General features: G+C 37.2%; 1 protein-coding gene across 2 annotated transcripts; it reads right to left on the reverse strand.

Moving 5' to 3' along the window:
- Positions 1 to 11006: 11006 nt before the first annotated feature.
- On the reverse strand, positions 11007 to 14553 carry LOC131152776 (glucan endo-1,3-beta-glucosidase 1). 2 transcript variants are annotated; one of them, XM_058104632.1, is made up of 4 exons: positions 14028 to 14553; positions 12607 to 13893; positions 11747 to 11774; positions 11007 to 11567 (listed from the first exon to the last, which is right to left on the reverse strand). In XM_058104632.1, exons 1-4 carry the CDS (start codon positions 14098 to 14100, stop codon positions 11378 to 11380), a joined length of 1578 nt encoding a protein of 525 aa, XP_057960615.1. In that variant the 5' UTR covers positions 14101 to 14553; the 3' UTR covers positions 11007 to 11377. The 2 variants fall into 2 exon arrangements, with proteins under 2 accessions (XP_057960615.1, XP_057960616.1); XM_058104633.1 differs by having other exon boundaries at positions 12607 to 13887; positions 14028 to 14391.
- Between the last annotated feature and the right edge of the window lie 5477 nt (positions 14554 to 20030).

Raw genomic sequence — 20030 nt, forward strand, 5'->3', positions numbered from 1 at the left:
TTGCCGTCATTTCTACCTGAGCGGATCGATGGTAGGAGCGGCGTAGACGTATCTTTTGGGATAAGTCAATTTCTCTTTTTTCTTTAATTTCTTACAAATTATAAGTCTAATTGACGAACAGACACCACCACGAGAATTTAGAGATGATTCTACAAGTCTAGTTGGACATAATTCTTGTGGGGTCGTCGTGGGCAAAATCCCAAATTTGAGGTACGGGGTTATTAAGGGGCTTATTTTTAATTAATTAGGATTAATTTAAAAATGCTAAAATATTGAGCATCTGGAGTTGAAGTAAAATTTTCAGAATTTAGGGTCCGGGTGAGCGCTGCGGGTGTAATTTTGGGACTCACAGGTAAAATTCAGAAGATTAAGTGGGGATGTCAAATATTGGTTTAAATGTTAATTTGGAGTACATAGAGCCTAATGAAGGCTATATTGGGTAGTATTTTGGAGAAATGAATTAATTAATATGGGAAAAATGTAAATTACAGGTGTTGAATTTCGGACGCCAGTGGCGTAGGATTTGGATCCTAACGAGACTCTCAATAAGTCAGGTAAGGGAAATAAATTATAACAGTATTTTTAGAATTACTATGTGAATTAATATGTGAAAATGAGCATATTGTATTTTGCCTGAAAATTATTATGATATAAATATCAGATAAATTGTGTGGCATTTAAGTAATATTAATTTGTGATGCTTTGGAGTCTGAAATTAATATATTATGAATATTAGATGAAAACTGTGTGACACTTGACATGTGTTGAAAAATATGAAATATAACGATGAGTATTTTCTGAAAAAATATTGAAATGAGAATGATTAATGTAACTAATGAAAAATAATGAAATGTGGTATTTGTATGTGAGTGAAAATTATTTGCATAAGAAATGAGTTTGTACAAATTACTGGTATGAGTATTTTGGGAAAATATGAAAATACATGAAATATGATATATATTATAACGAGATGATGAAATATGCATAGAACATGATGAGAATATTTATGTTGAACTGAATTGTGATTTACTAAAATATGATTGATGAAATGTCAATACCGCATAATGATTGCGGGTATGTGGTAGTGAACTTTGATGAATGGTTATGATATTGAGCATGGTATCGTTGCTAGTGGTGTTAGTGCAACCACACGGACTCTTGGAGCGTGTGGCGTGATAGTTGACTGAGCCATTTTGTAAGGTTGTTGGGCCCCCTGAGTTCGGATCAGGGTTATAGGCTGACCAGTCGTATTACAGACGCGATATGTGATATGATACTTTGATCTAACCAGGTCAGGCAATCGCGGTTAGATCCAGCCTTCGAGATGCATAACCTTGACCATGGAGGGAAGCATGACGTGGATAGAAAGATCCTCAGGGTGGCCATGAGTTACAGACGTGATATTGGTATTTGATACCAAGGATACTCATGAGTCAGAAAGTAAAATGAAAACGGAAAGTGAAAGAATGATAAAATTGGCTAAAATGAGAAATGAAAGAAAGAATGGAAATTGAGAAATAAAGAATGTTAAATATGAGAAATGAACTGTGTGAGTTAACGACATAAATAGTTGAGGCGAAATGAAACTCTCCGCCTAATGGCTTACTGAGTAAGGTGAGTGCCCTAATAGGTATCAGATGTGGCCATACCCGGCTGCATAACGTGTTAGGGTAGAGAGAAGCTACCTGTATGGGCGGGTAATCTTCCATATTCTCAGGAACTTCGCAAGTAAAAATGTGTTGGAATGATTGATTTTGAGAAATGATCTTAAAGCTTATAAAAGTTTGTGTTGTATATCTATATGATTGAGAATATATTTGTCAGTGTATTTTCTCAGATGAAATGTTATTTTGAAAAGTAAAGTATGTTATAATTGAACTCATATGGCCACACACTGTGAATAATTTATTCCTTCTTACTGAGATGTGTCTTATCCAAATTATCTAAATTTTTCAGGGAACAGTGATAGATCGGGTGATAGAGCTTCGTGATCAATGGGAGCTGGGACCCTGACACACAGGGTGAGTTTTGTGGACTATGGGAGGTGTAATTCCCCTAAAGTTGTGTTTTTAGGTTGTGATGGTAGTGTATATATTTGTATGTATGTTGATACTCTGGGTATTATATTTTGGTAGTTAAGTATGTATTAACTTCCGCTGTTAGGTTATATAAATAAAATAACTTTTTACCCGGTACCCAATGCGAGTCGGGTCATATGAATGATAGTAGGATTGTTAACGTGACCGATTTGTGGATGTTATTGATGATGTGTAAATTATTTATTATTATTGGAAAAAAAATTATACAAAAATCGGGGCATCACAGAAAATGTCTGGAATAGTAAGGAATAAGAATGTTAAAAGTTCAATGGAGTCGTCACTAACCTACTATTTATTTAGGTGAGGTTAACTCACCTAATTGTTGGTCTCTAAACTAATCATAGGTCAAGGAATTAATAGTCTTAATTTGCTTTTGCCAAAGTTGGGATTGAGAGTTCAGTTATGCAAGGAAAATGCACTAGCACCCCAACACACTCATTCTACGAAATGTACTCGATTAATTATGAATTATCATTAAATTGAATATAATGGTTTTAATTAACTCCTTGAATAAATAAATAAATATTAATATTTAAAAAATATAAATAAGGTATAATTTAGAAATATCTAATAAGATCTCCAAAGGAGGGGATCTTATTAGATAAACCCCACTCAAAACTAATATAGGTGAGGTCTTATAAACCTAATTTACCATTTGTTTAATCATTAGAATGCACATATATAAAAATAGAATATATATATATATATATATATTCTATATATATATATATATATAGATAATAATAAAACAATTTTTTATCATAAAGAGTCTTTAAAACATTTCCATATTTTTTCAAAAAAAAAAATTTAGAATTTTCTGACAATTTTTCAACATTTTTTTTTTTGGGTGCAAATTCCTAGGATTTTTAATGACTTTTTTCTTCATTTTTCGTATTTTTATTTTTCCATTTTTTTGTTGTCTGAGTCAAAGTAACTCAAATCATTTTTATTTTTTATGATTTTTAAATATATTTTTTCTGATTTTTACTATTTTTTCCAATTTTTAAAAATAAAAAATTAATTTTAAAATTAAATAAATAAACCAGCAGTTAAGATGGGCCTGACCGGTTCAACTAGTCTAAACCGAGTCAACATGTCAACTCAAGTTGACCCAAGTCAGACTAGGTTGACCCAATTGGGAAAGGATGACTGACCACACGTCAACTAGTAATTCTGACATGTGGCACTGTTTCTTTTTGTTAGTTATTTTTTATTATATATTTTTTAATTTTTTGCAATAGGGTGTCATCAGCATGACGCCACTCGTCACGTGACAAAACGTGGTTCGTTATGGGAATTTGACGCAGATCACTTACGTGGTTCTCTTTTTTCTTCTCTCTCTCTCTCTCTCTCTCTCTCTCTTCCTAGTGCTCTATTCTCCTACCTTCTTTTCTCTGTTATTTCTCCTTCTTCTCTCTCTTTTTCTCTCACTTTCTCTTTGCCTCTCACTCTCTCCTTCTCTGTGTTTCTCTCACTCCTTCTCACATGAATCCCTCTCTGTCTCTCACTCTCTCTTTCTCTCTCCTTTCTTCCTTCTCCTACACACACCTCACTTCTAATCTCACATGAATCCTCTCTCTTTTTCTTTCTTTCCCTCTTACAAATCTATCTCTCCGTTTCTCACTCTTCCTTTCTCTCACAAGGATCTGTATCTCTGTCTCTCACTCTCTCTTTCCTTTTTTCTTTTCTTTCTATTTCTCTGACTCTCTTCCTAATTTTCTTTTGTAGGCCTCGATTCAAAAGTAGGAGCAGAGAACAACAAATCCAAGCCCCTAATGATGAGTATCTACCTTTTCTTTTTGTTATCATGTGATTTTTTTATGAATTTTCTTGAGTTCTCACACATTTTCCTAGGATCCAAATTGGTTTAAGGGTTGATTAACCTAGGTTCTAACCTAGGTTAGATTTAGACTCAGGTTTGGGTTAAAATTGGTGTTTGGTTAGTCAGGTTTAAGTTGGGTTAAGTGAATTAGGTTAGTTAAGTTTGGGTTGAATTGTCTTACTGGGGCCGGCCCAATTGGGTATCGGCTATCCTGATTGGATTAAGTCCAGTTTGGGCTTAGTTTTTAATTTCAAGCTTGGGCTTATTAGGCTCAGGTTGGTTTTAGGCTAGATCTAGCTGGAATCAGGTTAGGCTAGGTTGAACTAGGCTTATTTGGCCTGTAGGCTAGTTGGGGAATGGGTTAAATTAAAATCAGACCCACTTGGGTCTTGAAAGAAGGAAAAAAAGCTAAGTTGACCCAAATCAACTTTAGCTTGGGTCAAAGAGTTTGGGTTTGACCCGGGTTGGGTATTCGGGTCAATTGACTTGGTCCTAGGTCAAGCTAACTTGAGTGTTCATATCAAATCAAGGTGAACACCCGGGTGTGGATATTTTGAACTAAGGTTAAATACCTGAATTTATTTGGAATTTGTGGAAAAAGTCTGAATTGTTGTCTTGTTTAAATTTAAACTCTAATTATTGAACCCTATGTTCAAAATTAAACATTTGCCAAATATTGAAATAAAACCAATGACAGTGTTGACCCACCTATGTGGGTGCATTTATTTATTGCTCCGAAAGATACAGCTCATGGAGCACGCGTAGCCTCGAGCATGCATTTTGTCTTTATTGCTACTCCATCTCAATGCTTCTCTCTGGCATATATTTATACACTGCTTTGTAATGTTAAGTGTGTGTGAAAAATATATAGAGTGCAAAAGAAAAGAGAGCTACGTGTGAGGCAGAGAGGTTTGAGCCCAGAGTTGAGTTAGAGTGTGTTCTCCTCCTCCATTATATTTTTCTTAAAGATCATACATTGAGACTCCCTCTCTCCCGTGGACGTAGGCCGAGTTTGGCTGAACCACGTATTTCTTCTGTGTTCGTGATTGTGTGTGTTGTGTTTGTGTTGCTGGATTCATTCCCTATCCCTAACAACTAGTATCAGAGCTTGGAGAAGTCTAAGCTTACCTTTGGGTTTGGCGACGTTGAGACAAAGCTGGGACAGCAGTCGTAGAGGCGTAAACGGCGACTTCATGTGTCGCCATATCAGCTCCTCGAGTTGTTTCCGCCTCTACGCCACAAAATTGTTTGCTGCTGATCGTGTCGGATCTTTCAACCGCGAGTGATTGTAACGTCTGGTGAGGACCATTTTTTTTTTTCTCTCCACAGAGACAGAGACGAAGCAGGTAAAGGAAGAAGATAATTCAATCTTCCCCAACAAGTCACTAAAAGGAGAGGTCCTTTATTATTAAATAAAAGGGGTGTTGTCACTTCACTTTTTTAATACAAAAGTAAGGAGGGATCTGCACAAAAAATTGTTGGAAGCAGAAGATTGCAAAAGTACTTGACACGCCGCAAAGATTCAATCTGTCCACGTCACTTGTGGGCCCATCTACCACGTCACCAGTGGGGCCCACCTACTACGTCATCTGTGGGGCCCACATATATCGGATCAGACTCTTTCTTAGCTATTTTGGTCTTTTTGGACGCATTGGTGCAGTCGATTTTGCCAAAATCAGCCTCTAAGCTGTTGTTTTATAATGGATGATAATTTATCCAAGTTCGGCATGGAGAAATTTGAAGGTCGGAACAATTTCAGTATATGGCAGAGTACAGTCAAGGATATCTTGATTCAGCATGACTTGATCAAGCCGCTAATCGGGAAGAAGCCATAAAATATCAAAGATGATTGGGCAGAGATGGAAATGAAAATGGTTAGTACCATTCGTTAATGCCTGTCAAATGAAGTTAACTATTCTATGTTAGATGAATCATCACTGATTGAGTTATGGCAAAAATTAGAACTGAGATACATGTCAAAATCTTTAACAAACAAGCTATTTTTGAAGAAGAAACTCTATCAACCAGAGATACATGTCAAAATCTCTAACAAACAAGCTATTTCTGAAAAAAGAAACTCTATCAACTAAAAATGGGAGAAGGGGTAAATATTTTTGACCACATAAATGATTATAACAAGATCATGACCCAGTTAATGAGTCTTGGTGTAAAAGTTGAAGAAGAAGATAAAACGCTTCTTCTCCTAGCATCTCTACCACCTTCTTATGATAGTCTTATCACAGCATTACTTGTTGGTAAGGAAACCTTGAATTTGGAAGAAGTGATGACTTCACTACAGGATACTGACACCCTGAGAAAGCCAACCGTTAACTTCCAAGGGCGTGCCTTGGTCACACAAGGTGAGAAACAAACCAGGGGCAGAAATCAAAACAGAAATCAAAACTGTGGAAGATCGAGAAGCAGACGGTCCAAATCAAGAGCTTTAGGAAATTCCAACAACACTTAGAGTAAAAAGCAGATTGAGTGTTAGAATTGTGGCAAGAATGACCACTACAAAAATCAACGTCGATCACAGAAGAAGAAGCCAGAAAATAAGACTGAAACAAATGTCGCCTCTTCTTCAAGAGCAGGAGATGCACTGTTATGCTCTTTGGAAAGGAAGGGAGAGTCTTGGGTATGAAACTCTAAAGCCTCATTTCACACAATAGGCAACAAAGAAATGCTTAACAGGTATGTACCTGAAAACCTTGACAATGTTTATCTTAATGATGAAAAACCTTGTGAAATTGCAGGAAAAGGAGAAGCAAAAATAAATTTGACAGGTACCACCTGGAGTTTGACTGATGTTAGATATATCCCTGATCTTAAGAAAAATTTAATCTCTGTTGGGCAACTTGCAAGTGAAGGTTACTCTACAACCTTCTGTGGCGATAGTTGAAAATTTTCCAAAGGTGCAATGACATGCTTATGTGGTAAGAAAATTGGTACTCTTTATATGACCATGGATGCTTGCATGTCAATTTTAGTTGCTGAAAGGAATGAAGATTTAAACCTATGACACCAAAGATTCGGTCACATGAGTGAGAAATGTTTGAAAATTATGAACTCAAAGGGAAAGATACCAGGTCTCCAATCAGCTAATATTGACCAATGTGAGAGCTACATTCTCGGCAAACAGAAAAGAGTCAGTTTTCAGACATTCGGCAGAACTCCAAAGAAAGAAAAATTAGAGCTGGTGCACACCGATGTTTGGGGACTGAGTCTACTTTCATCCATTGGCGGGAAATCCTATTTTGTCACCTTTATTGAAGACCATTCCAGGAAGGTATGAGTTTATTTCTTAAGACATAAATCTGAATTGTATGATGTTTCCAAGAAATGGAAGGTCATGGTGGAAAATGAAAAAGGTTTAAAAATCAAAAAGCTGAGATCAGACAATGGTGGTGAATATGAAGATAGATAATTCAAAAGGTTTTGCTACGAGCATGGGATCAGACTTGAAAGAACCGTGCCAAGTACACCCCAACACAATGGCGTAGCAGAACGAATGAACAAAACCTTAACTGACAGAGCCAGAAGTATGCGATTAAAAGCAAGTTTACCAAAGTAGTTTTGGGCAGAAGCAATCAACACAACTATTTATCTAATCAACCGAAGTCCATTAGTACCATTGCAGTTCCAGTTACCAGAGGAGGTATGGAGCAAAAAGGAGGTTAAACTTTCACATTTAAAAGTTTTCGGTTGCGTTGCTTATGTACATATTAGTGATCAGTCTAGGGACAAGCTTGATCCAAAATCTCATAAAAGCACACTTCTTAGGTATGGTGAAGATGAGTTTGGTTACTGCATCTGCGATGATCAAAATAAGAAAATAATCAGAAGTCGAGGTGTTGTTTTCAATGAAAAGGTTATATTCAAAGACGCGACATCATCAAGTAATCCCACACTATATAACTCCGATATTGTAGAGTTGGATGAGATCACTAACAGAAACGAGGCACAATAGACTATTGATAATTCCCAAACAGGGGAAGCTATTATAGAGGAGTGCTCACAAGCACCACAGACTCCAACTCCGACTCCTACTCCAACACTGAGGAGGTCTTACTGACCGCATGTATCAAATAGGAGATATTTTGATTACTTGTTACTAACTGATGTAGGTGAACCAAAGTGCTATGATGAAGCATGTCAGGTGGATAAGGCCAACAAGTGGGAACTTGCCATGAAAGATGAGATGAAATCCCTCACCGACAACAGGACTTAGGAGCTAACTTTGTTACCCAAGGGAAAGGAAACTCTTCAAAACAAATGGGTGTACTACATAAAAGAAGAGCATGATGGTTCAAGAAGATACAAAGCAAGACTCGTGGTAAAAGGTTTCCAACAAATAGAAGGTATTGACTACTCAGAAGTCTTCTCACCAGTTGTGAAACACACAACCATTCAGACAGTTTTGAGCATTGTTACAGCAGAGAATTTACACCTCGAGCAGTTAGATGTAAAAACTCATTTCCTCCATGGTGATCTAGAGGAGGTGATATACATGCACTGACCTAAAGGTTTTGTAGATAAAGGTAAAGAAAAACTTGTTTGTAGGTTGAATAAGAGTCTGTATGGTTTGAAACAGGCTCCAAGGTAGTGGTATAAGAAATTTGACTGCTTTGTGCAAAAGAATGACTATCGAAAATGCAACGCCGATCAATGTTACTATTTCAAAAGGTATAAATCAAGTTGCATAATTCTTTTACTTTATGTTGATGATATGCTAGTTGCAAGATCAGACATGGACGAGATCAAAAAATTAAAAAAGCAGTTGTCCGCTAAATTTGAAATGAAAGACTTAGGTCCAACAAAGTAGATGCTTGGGATGAGAATCACTAGAGACAGAAAGGAGAGAACCTTGCAGCTGTCTCAAGCCTAGTACATCAAGCGGATTCTTAGAAGGTTTAATATGAGTGATGTTAAGGCAGTTAGCACACCATTAGCCGGTTATTTCAAGTTATCAAAGACTCAGTCTCTAAAGTCAGAGGAAGAGAATATATAAATGGACAAAATGTCATATGCTTCATCTGTAGGAAGCTTAATGTACGTCATGCTTTGCACGAGACTAGATCTCAGTGATGTAGTGGGTGCCATTAGCAGATTCATGTCGAATCTAGGAAAAATCCTCTGGGAAGCAGTAAAATGGATATTTTGATATCTCCGAGGTACAATTAAAAAATGTTTATGCTTTGCCAAAAGTGATCTGACATTGCAAGGATACATAGATGCAGACTTTACTGGTGAGATAGATCACAGAAGAAGCACTACTGGATATGTATTCACAGTAGGTGTTACTATCGTTAGTTGGGTATCACAAATACAGAAAATCGTTGCTCTACCCACTACAGAGGTAAAGTATGTAGCCATGACAAAAGCTAGCAAAGAGATGATTTGGATATAGGATTTGTTGACAGAGTTGGGTTTCAAGCAGGTGAAGAGTGTTTTGCATAGTGATAGTCAGAGCGCTATACACTTGGTGAAGAATTCAGCATTCCACTCAAAGACCAAGTACATTGGACTCTGCTATCACTTCATCAGATCTCTTCTAGACGAAGGGTTATTAGCAGTTGAGAAGATCTTTGGCAGTTAAAACCCAGCAGACATGTTGACAAAGACACTAACTAGAGAGAAATTAGAGTCATGCTCAGATTCAATGGGTCTCTTAGATCTACTGAAATCATCTAGAAGATGATCCCTGCATGAGCATCTTAGCAAGGGGGTGCGGGCACTCACTCTCTCGAGGGGGTGCGGACACCTAGAGACTAGGGCGAGGTCAATATTGCAGCATTAGAGTAGTGGACACTTGGTTGCCCCCACATGTTTGGAGGGGGTGATTTGTTGACCCACCTATGTGGGTGCATTTATTTATTGCTCGGGAAGATACAACTCGTGGAGCATGTGCAGCTTCGAGCATGCATTTTGTCTTTATTGCTGCTCCATCTCAATGCTTCTCTCTAGCATATATTTATACACTGGTTTATAATGTTAAGTGTGTGTGAAAAATATACAGAGTGCAGAAGAAGAGAGAGTTGTGCGTGAGGCAGAGAGGTTTGAGCCCAGAGTTGAGTTAGAGTGTGTTCTCCTCCTCCATTGTATTTTTCTTAAAGATCATGTAGTGATTCTCTCTCTCTCTCGTGGACGTAGGCCGAGTTTGGCCGAACCACGTATTTCTTTTGTGTTCATGATTGTGTGTGTTGTGTTTGTCTTGCTAAATTAATCAGCTTTTACCTCTGTCCTTGAACTCTTAACTTTTGTAGCTTCGTCTTCCTTTGCCCGAGTCTTCCTAAATTCCATTATGCCAATCTTTCATCTTCTGTTATGAATTCTCCACTTTGCAATTCTTCCTTTTATCCAAACGCCATGAATTCCCTTTTGCTGCACTTGCCCTTCGAACCACCCTTCCTTTAACCTTTCTGCTATCAACTCCCTGCTCTTCTTGTAAGTCTTTCAAAAACTCTCAATAAACAATTTACTCTCTATGCTTCTGTCTCTCCCCCCCCCCCCCCCTCCCCTTTTTGAGGCTCAATATTTATAGATTTGAGGGATCAAAGTCAATCAAATCTAGCAGCATTTAACTAATCAATCCAATTTTAATTGATAGCTCAAATTATGCTTATATTAAACTCACATTTTACCCACATGTTAATTTTGCAACCCCATATGTCTAACCCCTTTTTCCTTTTGCTTGCGGGCTTAAAGATATTGACCCATTGAATTTTCTCCTTTTTTTATTTTTTTAATGTATTCAATTTTTTTCATTTTTCCAGTATTAGAAAATTTTTTCAATATTTTTTTACTTTATTACATTAATAAATTTTGCCCAATTTGTGTAATATAAGTCCGGCAAAATGGAGTGTCTACACCTTCCTTATGATCATAAGCATAACAGTGAAATTTTTAATGTAAATTCATTCTTGCAACAGCTTATGAGCGAAAAAAAGAAAACAAAAAAGGTAAAACCCTACCATCTCTTTCATGAACAAAATAAAAGGCCAAAAAGCTTTTACTTCTAAATCTTAACCCCCAAAAAGTCATCTTTCTCACAAAAAATAAAAATAAGAAACAAAAAATAAAAGGCATTAAAATAACTTTGGAGTCTTATCATTCAAACAAATTACTTTTCTTCAAGAGTCATTAAGTTTTTTCCTTTTTGGGTCCCAAGTCCATCCCAAACGCTCCCTAAGATTCTAAGAAAAGAGTAAGTCCAAAGGTCAAAACATTTTTTTTGTGGATGTACAGCACTTTATCTCACCAATCATATTGAAAATTACACTGATACAACTTTGTAACAAAGACACTGCTATAAAAGAATTAAGGGATAAGTCAAAAAATGACAGCATCCATTGCAAGCTACACCTCCCTTGATTGGCACTGAAATCACAACATATATCTACTTTTTTTCCAGATTGAAATCACCAAAATGAGAAGAAAAAATTGTTTCATTTGTACCTCACCACCATGGAGTCATTGAAGAAATGAATAAACTACAGAACACAGCTACAACAGAGAGAATGTGCAAACCACTGTGGATTACAATTATTCGAGTGCTTGTGATGCTGATGAATCTTAGTCTGTCTGCTGCACTAGTTGCTTCTGTGTTGTTCTTCGTTACCTCATTTGTGTTGTTGCTCACCTTCTTACTGCACCCATATTAGATTTATTAATATATATACGTCAGATGAATTATAAGTTGAATGATTGAGACAATGCTTTAAAGAAAATCCCATTTTAGGGGAACAATCGATCTCCGTTTGGGAGATCGAACACCAAGGTCAAAAACAACAAGAAGGGTTGCAACAAAAGGCAGTCTTTTTCTCACCTTCCAGGAAATATGCAGTTTCCATGACCTGCAGATATTCCAAACAGACCAGACAAGGTTAGAAAGATCAGATCGCCATAACCCGGTAGTACAATAGCAAAATAACTGCAAAATGCAAGTGGGAGCCCCTTTTAAAGAGGAAAGGGACATTGTCTTCTTTCCTGGGTCATCTTAACAAATGGGGACAGTTTCTCGCTTGCCTTGGTCAGAAGGATGCTGAAATGCGAATTACAATTCACTTCTTCCAAGCAGGAAAAAAGCTGTTCCCAATTCATTTTCCGAGCAAACAGCCACAGAAGAAGCAAGGTGCCTGTGGGTGAGCATCACACAATTCCCACTGCACCATCTCTTATCATTTTTGTGATGGGAATGTGACCATTTCTATTACTTCTTCATACATGGCACAGAATTAGGCACCAAATCTCCTCCAAGGAACTTGGGCAATGCTTTGAATGCCAAATGGGATGTGTTAGGAATGGGTTTTAGATGTAAAGTGACCAATTTCATTTCATCCCATTGCATTCCTATGTACCAAATATTGTATCAAGAATTCCAGTCTTTGGAGAATTTGGCCCAAGGGGTTAAGCAGTGCGGGATTAAGCAGTAATGCATATGAAGCTATCATCTAAACCCCCACCAGAGGCATCAGGGACACACTTATAAGCATTAGTGAATTCCTTTTCTGGACTTCAGCCAAACTGGGTTATCTCTGATTATCCAAATCTATATCATTTGTGCTATAACCACTATCACTTTTACCAATTCTACACAGAACTGCATGCCCTCATTTTCATTTATTTCAAAGCTAAGTTCGAAAAAGAAAAAAATGAACTTCTGTTTAGATAGGAGTAATCACTTACTAGGGTCAGTGGTGGTGATCATGGCCACACCCTTGAAGTCACACGACCCACCAGCCTTCCCTTCCTTCTGGTAATAGCTATCAAACGCATAAGAAGCATGGCTCTTCACATTGTTGGGATTGTAACAATCCTCCCCCGGCTGAATCTCTGAGCAGTTCGCCCGCCCCGGTCCACATGCCCAGTCCAGCGCAGCCTGTAAGCTCCTCGAGTCCACCCCATCCATGGCCACACAGTATGTCTGGTTCGTAGTGTCGTTCGCCAAGAAAGACCCACTTCCAGATATATGAAGCAGGTACACAGGAGTCATGTTTGCATAGAACAGCCCCCAATTCGCCTCTGATATGGGAGGCGACCTCAAGTCCTCATTGAACAATTCATATATGTACACACTGGAGGTGATCTCCGGGTGCAGGGGAGTCCCGCTCTGGTCATTAACGTGCTTTATCAGATTCGAATTATAGGTGTCTGCGTTATCTCTAGTGGCGTAAGGCTCTTTCGATTCGCCCTTTGAAGGCCACCCAGTCTCTGTGACCAAAACCACAACGTCAGTGATGTTGAGATTCTTCAAAGAGAAGTAGGCTGAATCAATCATTGCATCAAGCACATTGGTATAGTGAAGCAGAGTATTGGGGTCGACCATTTCCTTGGAAGGGGTCAAGGGTTTGAAGAGCGAATTCTCCAGAGGTACAACCCCTTTGTTCTCCATGAAAACGTAGTAAGGGTACAGATTCATCATCAGGGGAGACTCTGTTTTTGACAGGAACTGAAACAGGGGAAGCAGAATTGGAGTTAGGGTTTGGTTGAAGAAGGCTTGCGAAGGGGGAAAAGGATCGAGAATGATGGAGGCGGCATGTGGGGTTGAAATCTTGATCTGGGTATGAAGATTTGAAGCCACTAAAGCACTGTAGAGTGACTCTATCGCCGGAAGGAGCAAGGGAGCCGAGGAGGGTATGGTGGTGAGGACCTCGTCGCCGACGGCAATGCCGGTAATGACAGTTTCGGGGTGGTAAGCGGCGACGTTTCGGGCGACCCAGGCGGCGGCGGTGGCGTTGGAGGAGCCGAGTGCGAGGAGCTGGTTGTTGGGTACTCCGATCACGACCCGGATCTTGGTTCGGGCCAGAGCTCTGAGCATGTTCGGGTCCGCGTCGTAGATCCGAATGTGGCCGATCTTCTGCAATTGGAGGAAGGAGACCAATTCCGTCGCCGGGAGCAGGTTGGATACGTCTGTGCCGATGTTGATTCCGACGAAGGGCTGGTTCAGGTTTGACTGTTGCTTAATCTCTGCAACTGTTGAAAACCCATTAAGCGAACAGAGCAAAAAAGGCATGAGAATGGTGGTGGAAACTGAAGGATTTGTTCTTGTTTTTGTTTCGAATTTCTTCATTTGAATGTTGTTTCTGAAGTGGGTTTGTGGGAATTACCTGAGGAAGACGAAGTACAGAGTAAGAAGAAGAATAAGAAAAAGATGAGGGGAGAGAGCTTAGAATCCGCCATTAAAGACGAGGTGGAGCTCTGTTCCTTCACCCTCTGCTTCTGGGTCTGCTGCAAATCCTTGCATTATCTTCGAGAAACTGAGAAATTTTGCTTTCCTTTTCGAGTTTTTCTGATACTTTCCCGGCAAATGTGTCGCAGACCCACGGGGGGTACTGTTTGGGGAAGGAGAAGAAGGGGACAGAGAGAGATGAAAGAAAAAGAATTATAGAAGCCACAGCACCTCACAAGGTTCTTGCTGGATTTTTTTTTTCTTTGGCTTCCTAAAAGACATCGAATGCAAGTTGAATTGTTGAAGCAGGGCACTTATGTTGTGACTTGCCAGCGGTAAATTACTAAACTGACCTAGTGGACCGACAACAAAATCAAAGCGCTCCGGCGTCGTCGGCACTGCATGGGACGAATTTCTTCCGTTTAATTTAAGCTGGGTCTTGTCAATTTTACAAAATAAAAAAATTTCACAAGTCGAGGTTAAATTTGAATTTGCATTTTAACTGTTTGATTATTTCATCTGCTTGGTTTAAGCTGGCTCTTTTGTAAATATTAACTGCTTGTCTACTTTTTTTTCTTTTCAACAATTGAAGTAAAATTTGTTGAATTTGATTATTTCTTAAAGTATTGGATTAATTTATTAGCTTGCTTTAAGCTGATGTTCGAAAATCCAAGAAATCGGAATACATATCCTAATGAGAAAATCTAATTGTTAAAGTTTTAGACTTTCACATTAAAAGTTTAAATTTAAAATTAAAAGAATAAAGGAAGAAAATAAGATTATCTAGTGTTCTATATCATATGCTCTAATGTGAATCTCTAAAGAGTAAAAAAAGATAAAAAAAAAGATGATAATACTTCTTAGAAGAGTTTTTTGAATGTGAGTAGCCCCATATCTAAGTAGATCTCATGCTTAGGTGTTTGTGATTTGTCTTCTTTACATCTTGTGTCTTCTCGAGATATTCTTTGGCTAACAAATTCAAAACGCATACAATGTATAAAGTATACAAAATAGTAACCAAAAATAAGTGTGAAGTGTTTTAATTAAGAAAATTATTTTTAAAAATTTAAATAAGGGCGACTTATGACTTTGGTGATTACAAGATCATGAGTTTTTTTTTTAACTAAAAGTGGGCGGCATCTTCATTTATTTATTAACATACCATCACTTTTGATGGAATAATACCATGGTTATAAGATAAGTAAAAAGTAGATTACAGAAAAACCCTCCAAAAAAAAAAAATAATAATAATACTAGTAACCAACGAAATTAGGATAACAAAACTTAACATAACTAACAAAGAAGTTAAAAACATAAATACAACCAAAATCAAATCAAAATACACCAAACGAAACTCCAGAGTTGAACTAACGACGAACGGAAACGAGACTTCACATATCTATCTGAAAAATATCTTTCAGATAACATGGTAGAATGTGTTGTTTTTTGTAAATTACATTATTTTTATTTCTCCTTCTCTAGTAAGAAAATCAGCCGCACTATTGTCTTCCCTATATCGATGCATTATCATGACGTTTACTCCTTCCTAAGATCACGAGTTCGATTCCCCATTGAAGTATTATGCTGGTAAATTATTAAGGGTCCGTCAATAGGCGGGCGACTTTCACCCTCTCGGGTTTGATGTCACACCATAATATTCAAAGTAACACGATGATGGTTGGCGTCCCTGAATTATTGAAAAAAAAAAAAGTACATGTTTTTATTGGTGCAAAACTGGACAAGTTAGAAAATCAATATTATAGAGAGGTGAGAGGTTTGATGAAAACGCTTAAAAGTAGTGAAAACTTTAATGTTATAATCTGGCACCCAAACACTCTTGTCCAATTAATTACCACAAGGAAACTGTGCCCATCAAAGAATCAACCAGCCCTTCTCCATTGTATGCCTGCTCTCTCCTCTTCAACAATAGAGTAGGGGATTACAACATTGACGATGCATGGTTGGTCAGTGAGGTGATTTTTAGGGTTTGCAGCCCCATAAAAGAGTCTCTCCTTGCCTTATGAAAGAATTCAAAACCCTGAAAATGGAATGTGGGAGAGCAAGTTGAAGTTGGGATAGTGGGTGCAGTTGCAGAATGTCCTTCATTCCTATTAAAAATACACATAATTAGCTGTCCCCTGTGATTTTATGAAAAAGGAAATGTGCTTTTGGCATGTCCATAGCTGGGATTCTATTTCTTAGTGTATGAAAATAGAATCCGAGGACACCTCTCTGGTCTCATTATGGACTCTATATCCCTCTTTCCTGCCTTTTTAGGAGGCAAATGCTGGATGTTGCCACTGTGTCCATGGGTCCCACCATCTTATATTTAGTCCTAGTATAATATGAAAATATGAAAAAAAAATAAAAAAAAAATTAGGACAAAAGATACCGACCGTTTTTAAAATTTGACAAAAATATAAAGACCTCTCATAAAATTTTAAAAATTCTATTAATCTCCCATGAGATTTAGAAATATCTTAAACCTTCACTAGATTTTTCAAATAGACATAAAATCTCCCTTCAAAGGATTTGTCTTTTAACAAAATACAAAGAGAAATTTGTATCTATTTTACCAATTTCAAGAGGGGTCTTGAAATTCTCAAAACTTCAGAAGATGTCTCTGAAATTTTTGAAACCTCAAAGGGAGTCAGTTTTTTCGTCTTACACCTCAAGGGATGTTGGTGTTTTTTTGCCCCAATTATTAACACTATTCTTCAAGAGAAAAAAAAAAAAAAAAGTCTTCCTGAAAGACTAGCATGGTCCTTTGGTCAAACTTTTCTTGTTCAATAAAATCACTCCGAATAGTAGTTCATATAAGACCGCTTAACAAGACTCATATGTAGGCCAACGAGACCCATTAATTATTGGAAGTGATTACATTGGAAGGACCACTGGAGGAGACGGTGACCATATATGCAGGCCGGCAGTTGAGAGATAGACACAGAGACTAAGAGAGACAAGCCGGATGGGAGGGTGAGGGAGATTGAGAAAAAGAAAGGAAGAAAACAGAAAACAAGAGAAAGAGCGAGAGATAGAAAATAAAGAGAAAGGGAAGAGAGAGAGAGCGAAGAAAGAAAATAAAAGAGAGAACAAAAAAAGGTTCTTATATACACACAAGTGGGACACGTGTCACTATTCGACACAACTAGGGTCACGTATCTGGAAAGCAACGTGGTGCAATCCTAATCATCTAATGTGTGTTTTCTCCGAACGATCGGATCATTGTCATGTTAGCTCTAGAGACCCAAACCGTAATAGGCTGGGTTCATCGACGAAGGAGCCACATTCGTCGACGAAGTCCTTCAGAGACTCGTCGACGAAATTCAAAACCTCGTCAACAAGCAAATACCGAGCGAATCAGAGAAATATTTGGTACTTGAACTCGGCGACAAAAGGATGGCCTCATTGACGAGCTGTGTGGCGGCTTTATCGACGAAGATGCCGCCTCGTTGACTAATTAGACTTGGTCAAAGGTCTTATAAATATCTAATTTGAGTTGCTTAAGAGTTAAGTTTCTCCAAAAAGCTCTCTTTCTCTCTCTCTACCAACGAAATCTCTCTCTCTCTCTCTCTCTCTCTCTAAGATTCTTTGTCATTCGTCCTCCGTTTCCAAAAATAGAGGGTACTGCGTGGATCAGAAAATGAAACTCTACAATTTTAGCGGATCAGATCGTCGTTTTAGAGATTTTCGAGTTTTTCTCAAAAATCGAGGTAGAGATCTAATCTTAGTTTTGATTGGATATTTAGATAGTAGTAGAAAATATAGTAAGATTATGTTTTGTGGTTTTAGGTTTTCGGGATTCTGGGTTGTCGGTTTGGATTGTTATCGTACGAAGTTTCGTTTCGAGTTTAAGGTAAGGGGAATTTGATTACAACAACATTTTTTTTGAAAAATCAAACCGCTAAAAAGCTAGTTTATGTTAATATGTATGATTTAACTGCTTATTTGTTAAATTATACCGAGTAGAAATGTTGGTTTTACGATTTTACGATTTTTAGTAAAAACAAGGATTTCGGCGTATAATTTCCAAACTTTACAAAAATCATTTATTTATATTTATACTATAGTAGGAGATGCTCGATCCTTTACTTATTCATTTAAATGATGTTTACTGGATTTCTTTCATTTAGCGGGTTTTGGATTAAACTTGTGTGATATATGTTGAAATGGAAATGTATGAATTTTCTATACTATTGATATAAATTATGGGAACGGAGTTCCAATTTGTTATACTGAATATGTTGAAATGGAAATGTATGAATTTTTTATACTATTGATACAGATATAGGAACAAAGTTCCAATTTGTTATAGTAAGAATGTGAAAAACGGAGGCCAATGATACACCGAATTGAATCAGTAAACAAAAAGGGGTAAACTGAGTGGAAAGACGCCGGTTTGAACCTAATGTGATTATCTGAATTTGTGAAAAATACTAAAATTGCACAGGTTACTGTTTTGCTATAAATTATATATATAATACTGGAACCACAACTTGTGACTAAAAGAAGTTGAAAGAAACTTCAGAAAAAGGGGTTGAAAGATACTCCAGTTCGAGGGTTGAAATAAACTTCTAGGGCTAGGTACCGATGCTGGCAGTGCAACCATACATGAGAAAATCAATATGGGCATATTAGATGGTTGATCTGCGAGGAGTTAGTAAGCTACTGGTAAAAATAAACCAGGGGGCGATCGGATTATAAAGATGCTCGGCTTTGTCTGCATGAACAGGACACTATTAGAGGCAATCAGTGCACAACCCGTGCCACGGGGTAAACAAACAAATTGTCATACCAAGCTAGAGGGGTTCTAATAATCATATGCATAATTTAAATATTCAATGTGCAGATAAATGTTATATGGTACAGTATTATAAACAAATGTTTCAAATGTATGAGTTTATATGAAAATGTGCAATTATGCAGTCACACACTGTTGTAACACTTTCTTCTTTACTGAGAGGTGTCTCACCCTATCATACAACCTTTGTTTTCAGGTTCATCAGTACATTGGTCCTAGTAGCTAAAGGGACTGGAGAGATTATTTTTGGTTAGCTTACGTGAGCATTTGAATCTTGTATTAAACCTAGATGAAAGTCCTTTTTGGAGGGTTGTAATAACAAGATTTATTCAATGTCTGGTTTTATATAATTATGGATGTATTAGTAAACTCTGGTATAAGATTGATAGAAATCCCAATGGATGTTTATGTTTTTCCGCAACATTTACATTGAAGTTATGTATGATTTATACCTGTATGTCCTTGTTTAGAGCGGATTGTTTATGTATCTTAAACAAGTACAGATATTTGGTATGAGTGAGTGACACCTCGGTCCATGTAAAGGGTTGAGTTGCCATATTAGTGATCCGCGTCAAATTCCCAAAACGAATCACACTCTACCACGTAGTTGATGATGTTGTACTAATGTTGCCCTTTTACAGAAAATTAACAAAAAGAATAAATAATAAATAATAAAGTAGTGTCATGTGTCATCATAACGGGCTAACACGTGACCGAGCACCTTGACCCAACCAGGTCCAACCGGTTTGACTCGAGTTAACTTGAGTTGACCTATTGACCCGATTCAGACCAGTTAAACCGATTTGACTCGTACTAACAATCGGTTCATTTTATTTAATTTAAAATTTAATTTTTGAATTTTTTAATATTGGAAAAAATAGTAAAAAAAATTAGGAGAAATATTTAAAAATTAGAAAAAATAAAAAAAAGTTGTTTGAGTTATTTTGACTCAGATAAACAATTTAAAAATAAAAACATCAAAAATGAAGAAAAAAGTCTTTAAAAATCTCAAAAAATTGTAAAAAAGTGTTGAAAATTTTTCAAAAAATTGTAAAGAAAAAAATTAAACAAATTTGGGAATATTTAAAAGATTCTTTTTGATCAAATTTGATGATGTTTTCTTGATTATTATCCATATAT

This window comes from Malania oleifera, chromosome 4 (assembly GCF_029873635.1).
Source record: "Malania oleifera isolate guangnan ecotype guangnan chromosome 4, ASM2987363v1, whole genome shotgun sequence".
NCBI classification, from domain to species: domain Eukaryota; kingdom Viridiplantae; phylum Streptophyta; class Magnoliopsida; order Santalales; family Ximeniaceae; genus Malania; species Malania oleifera.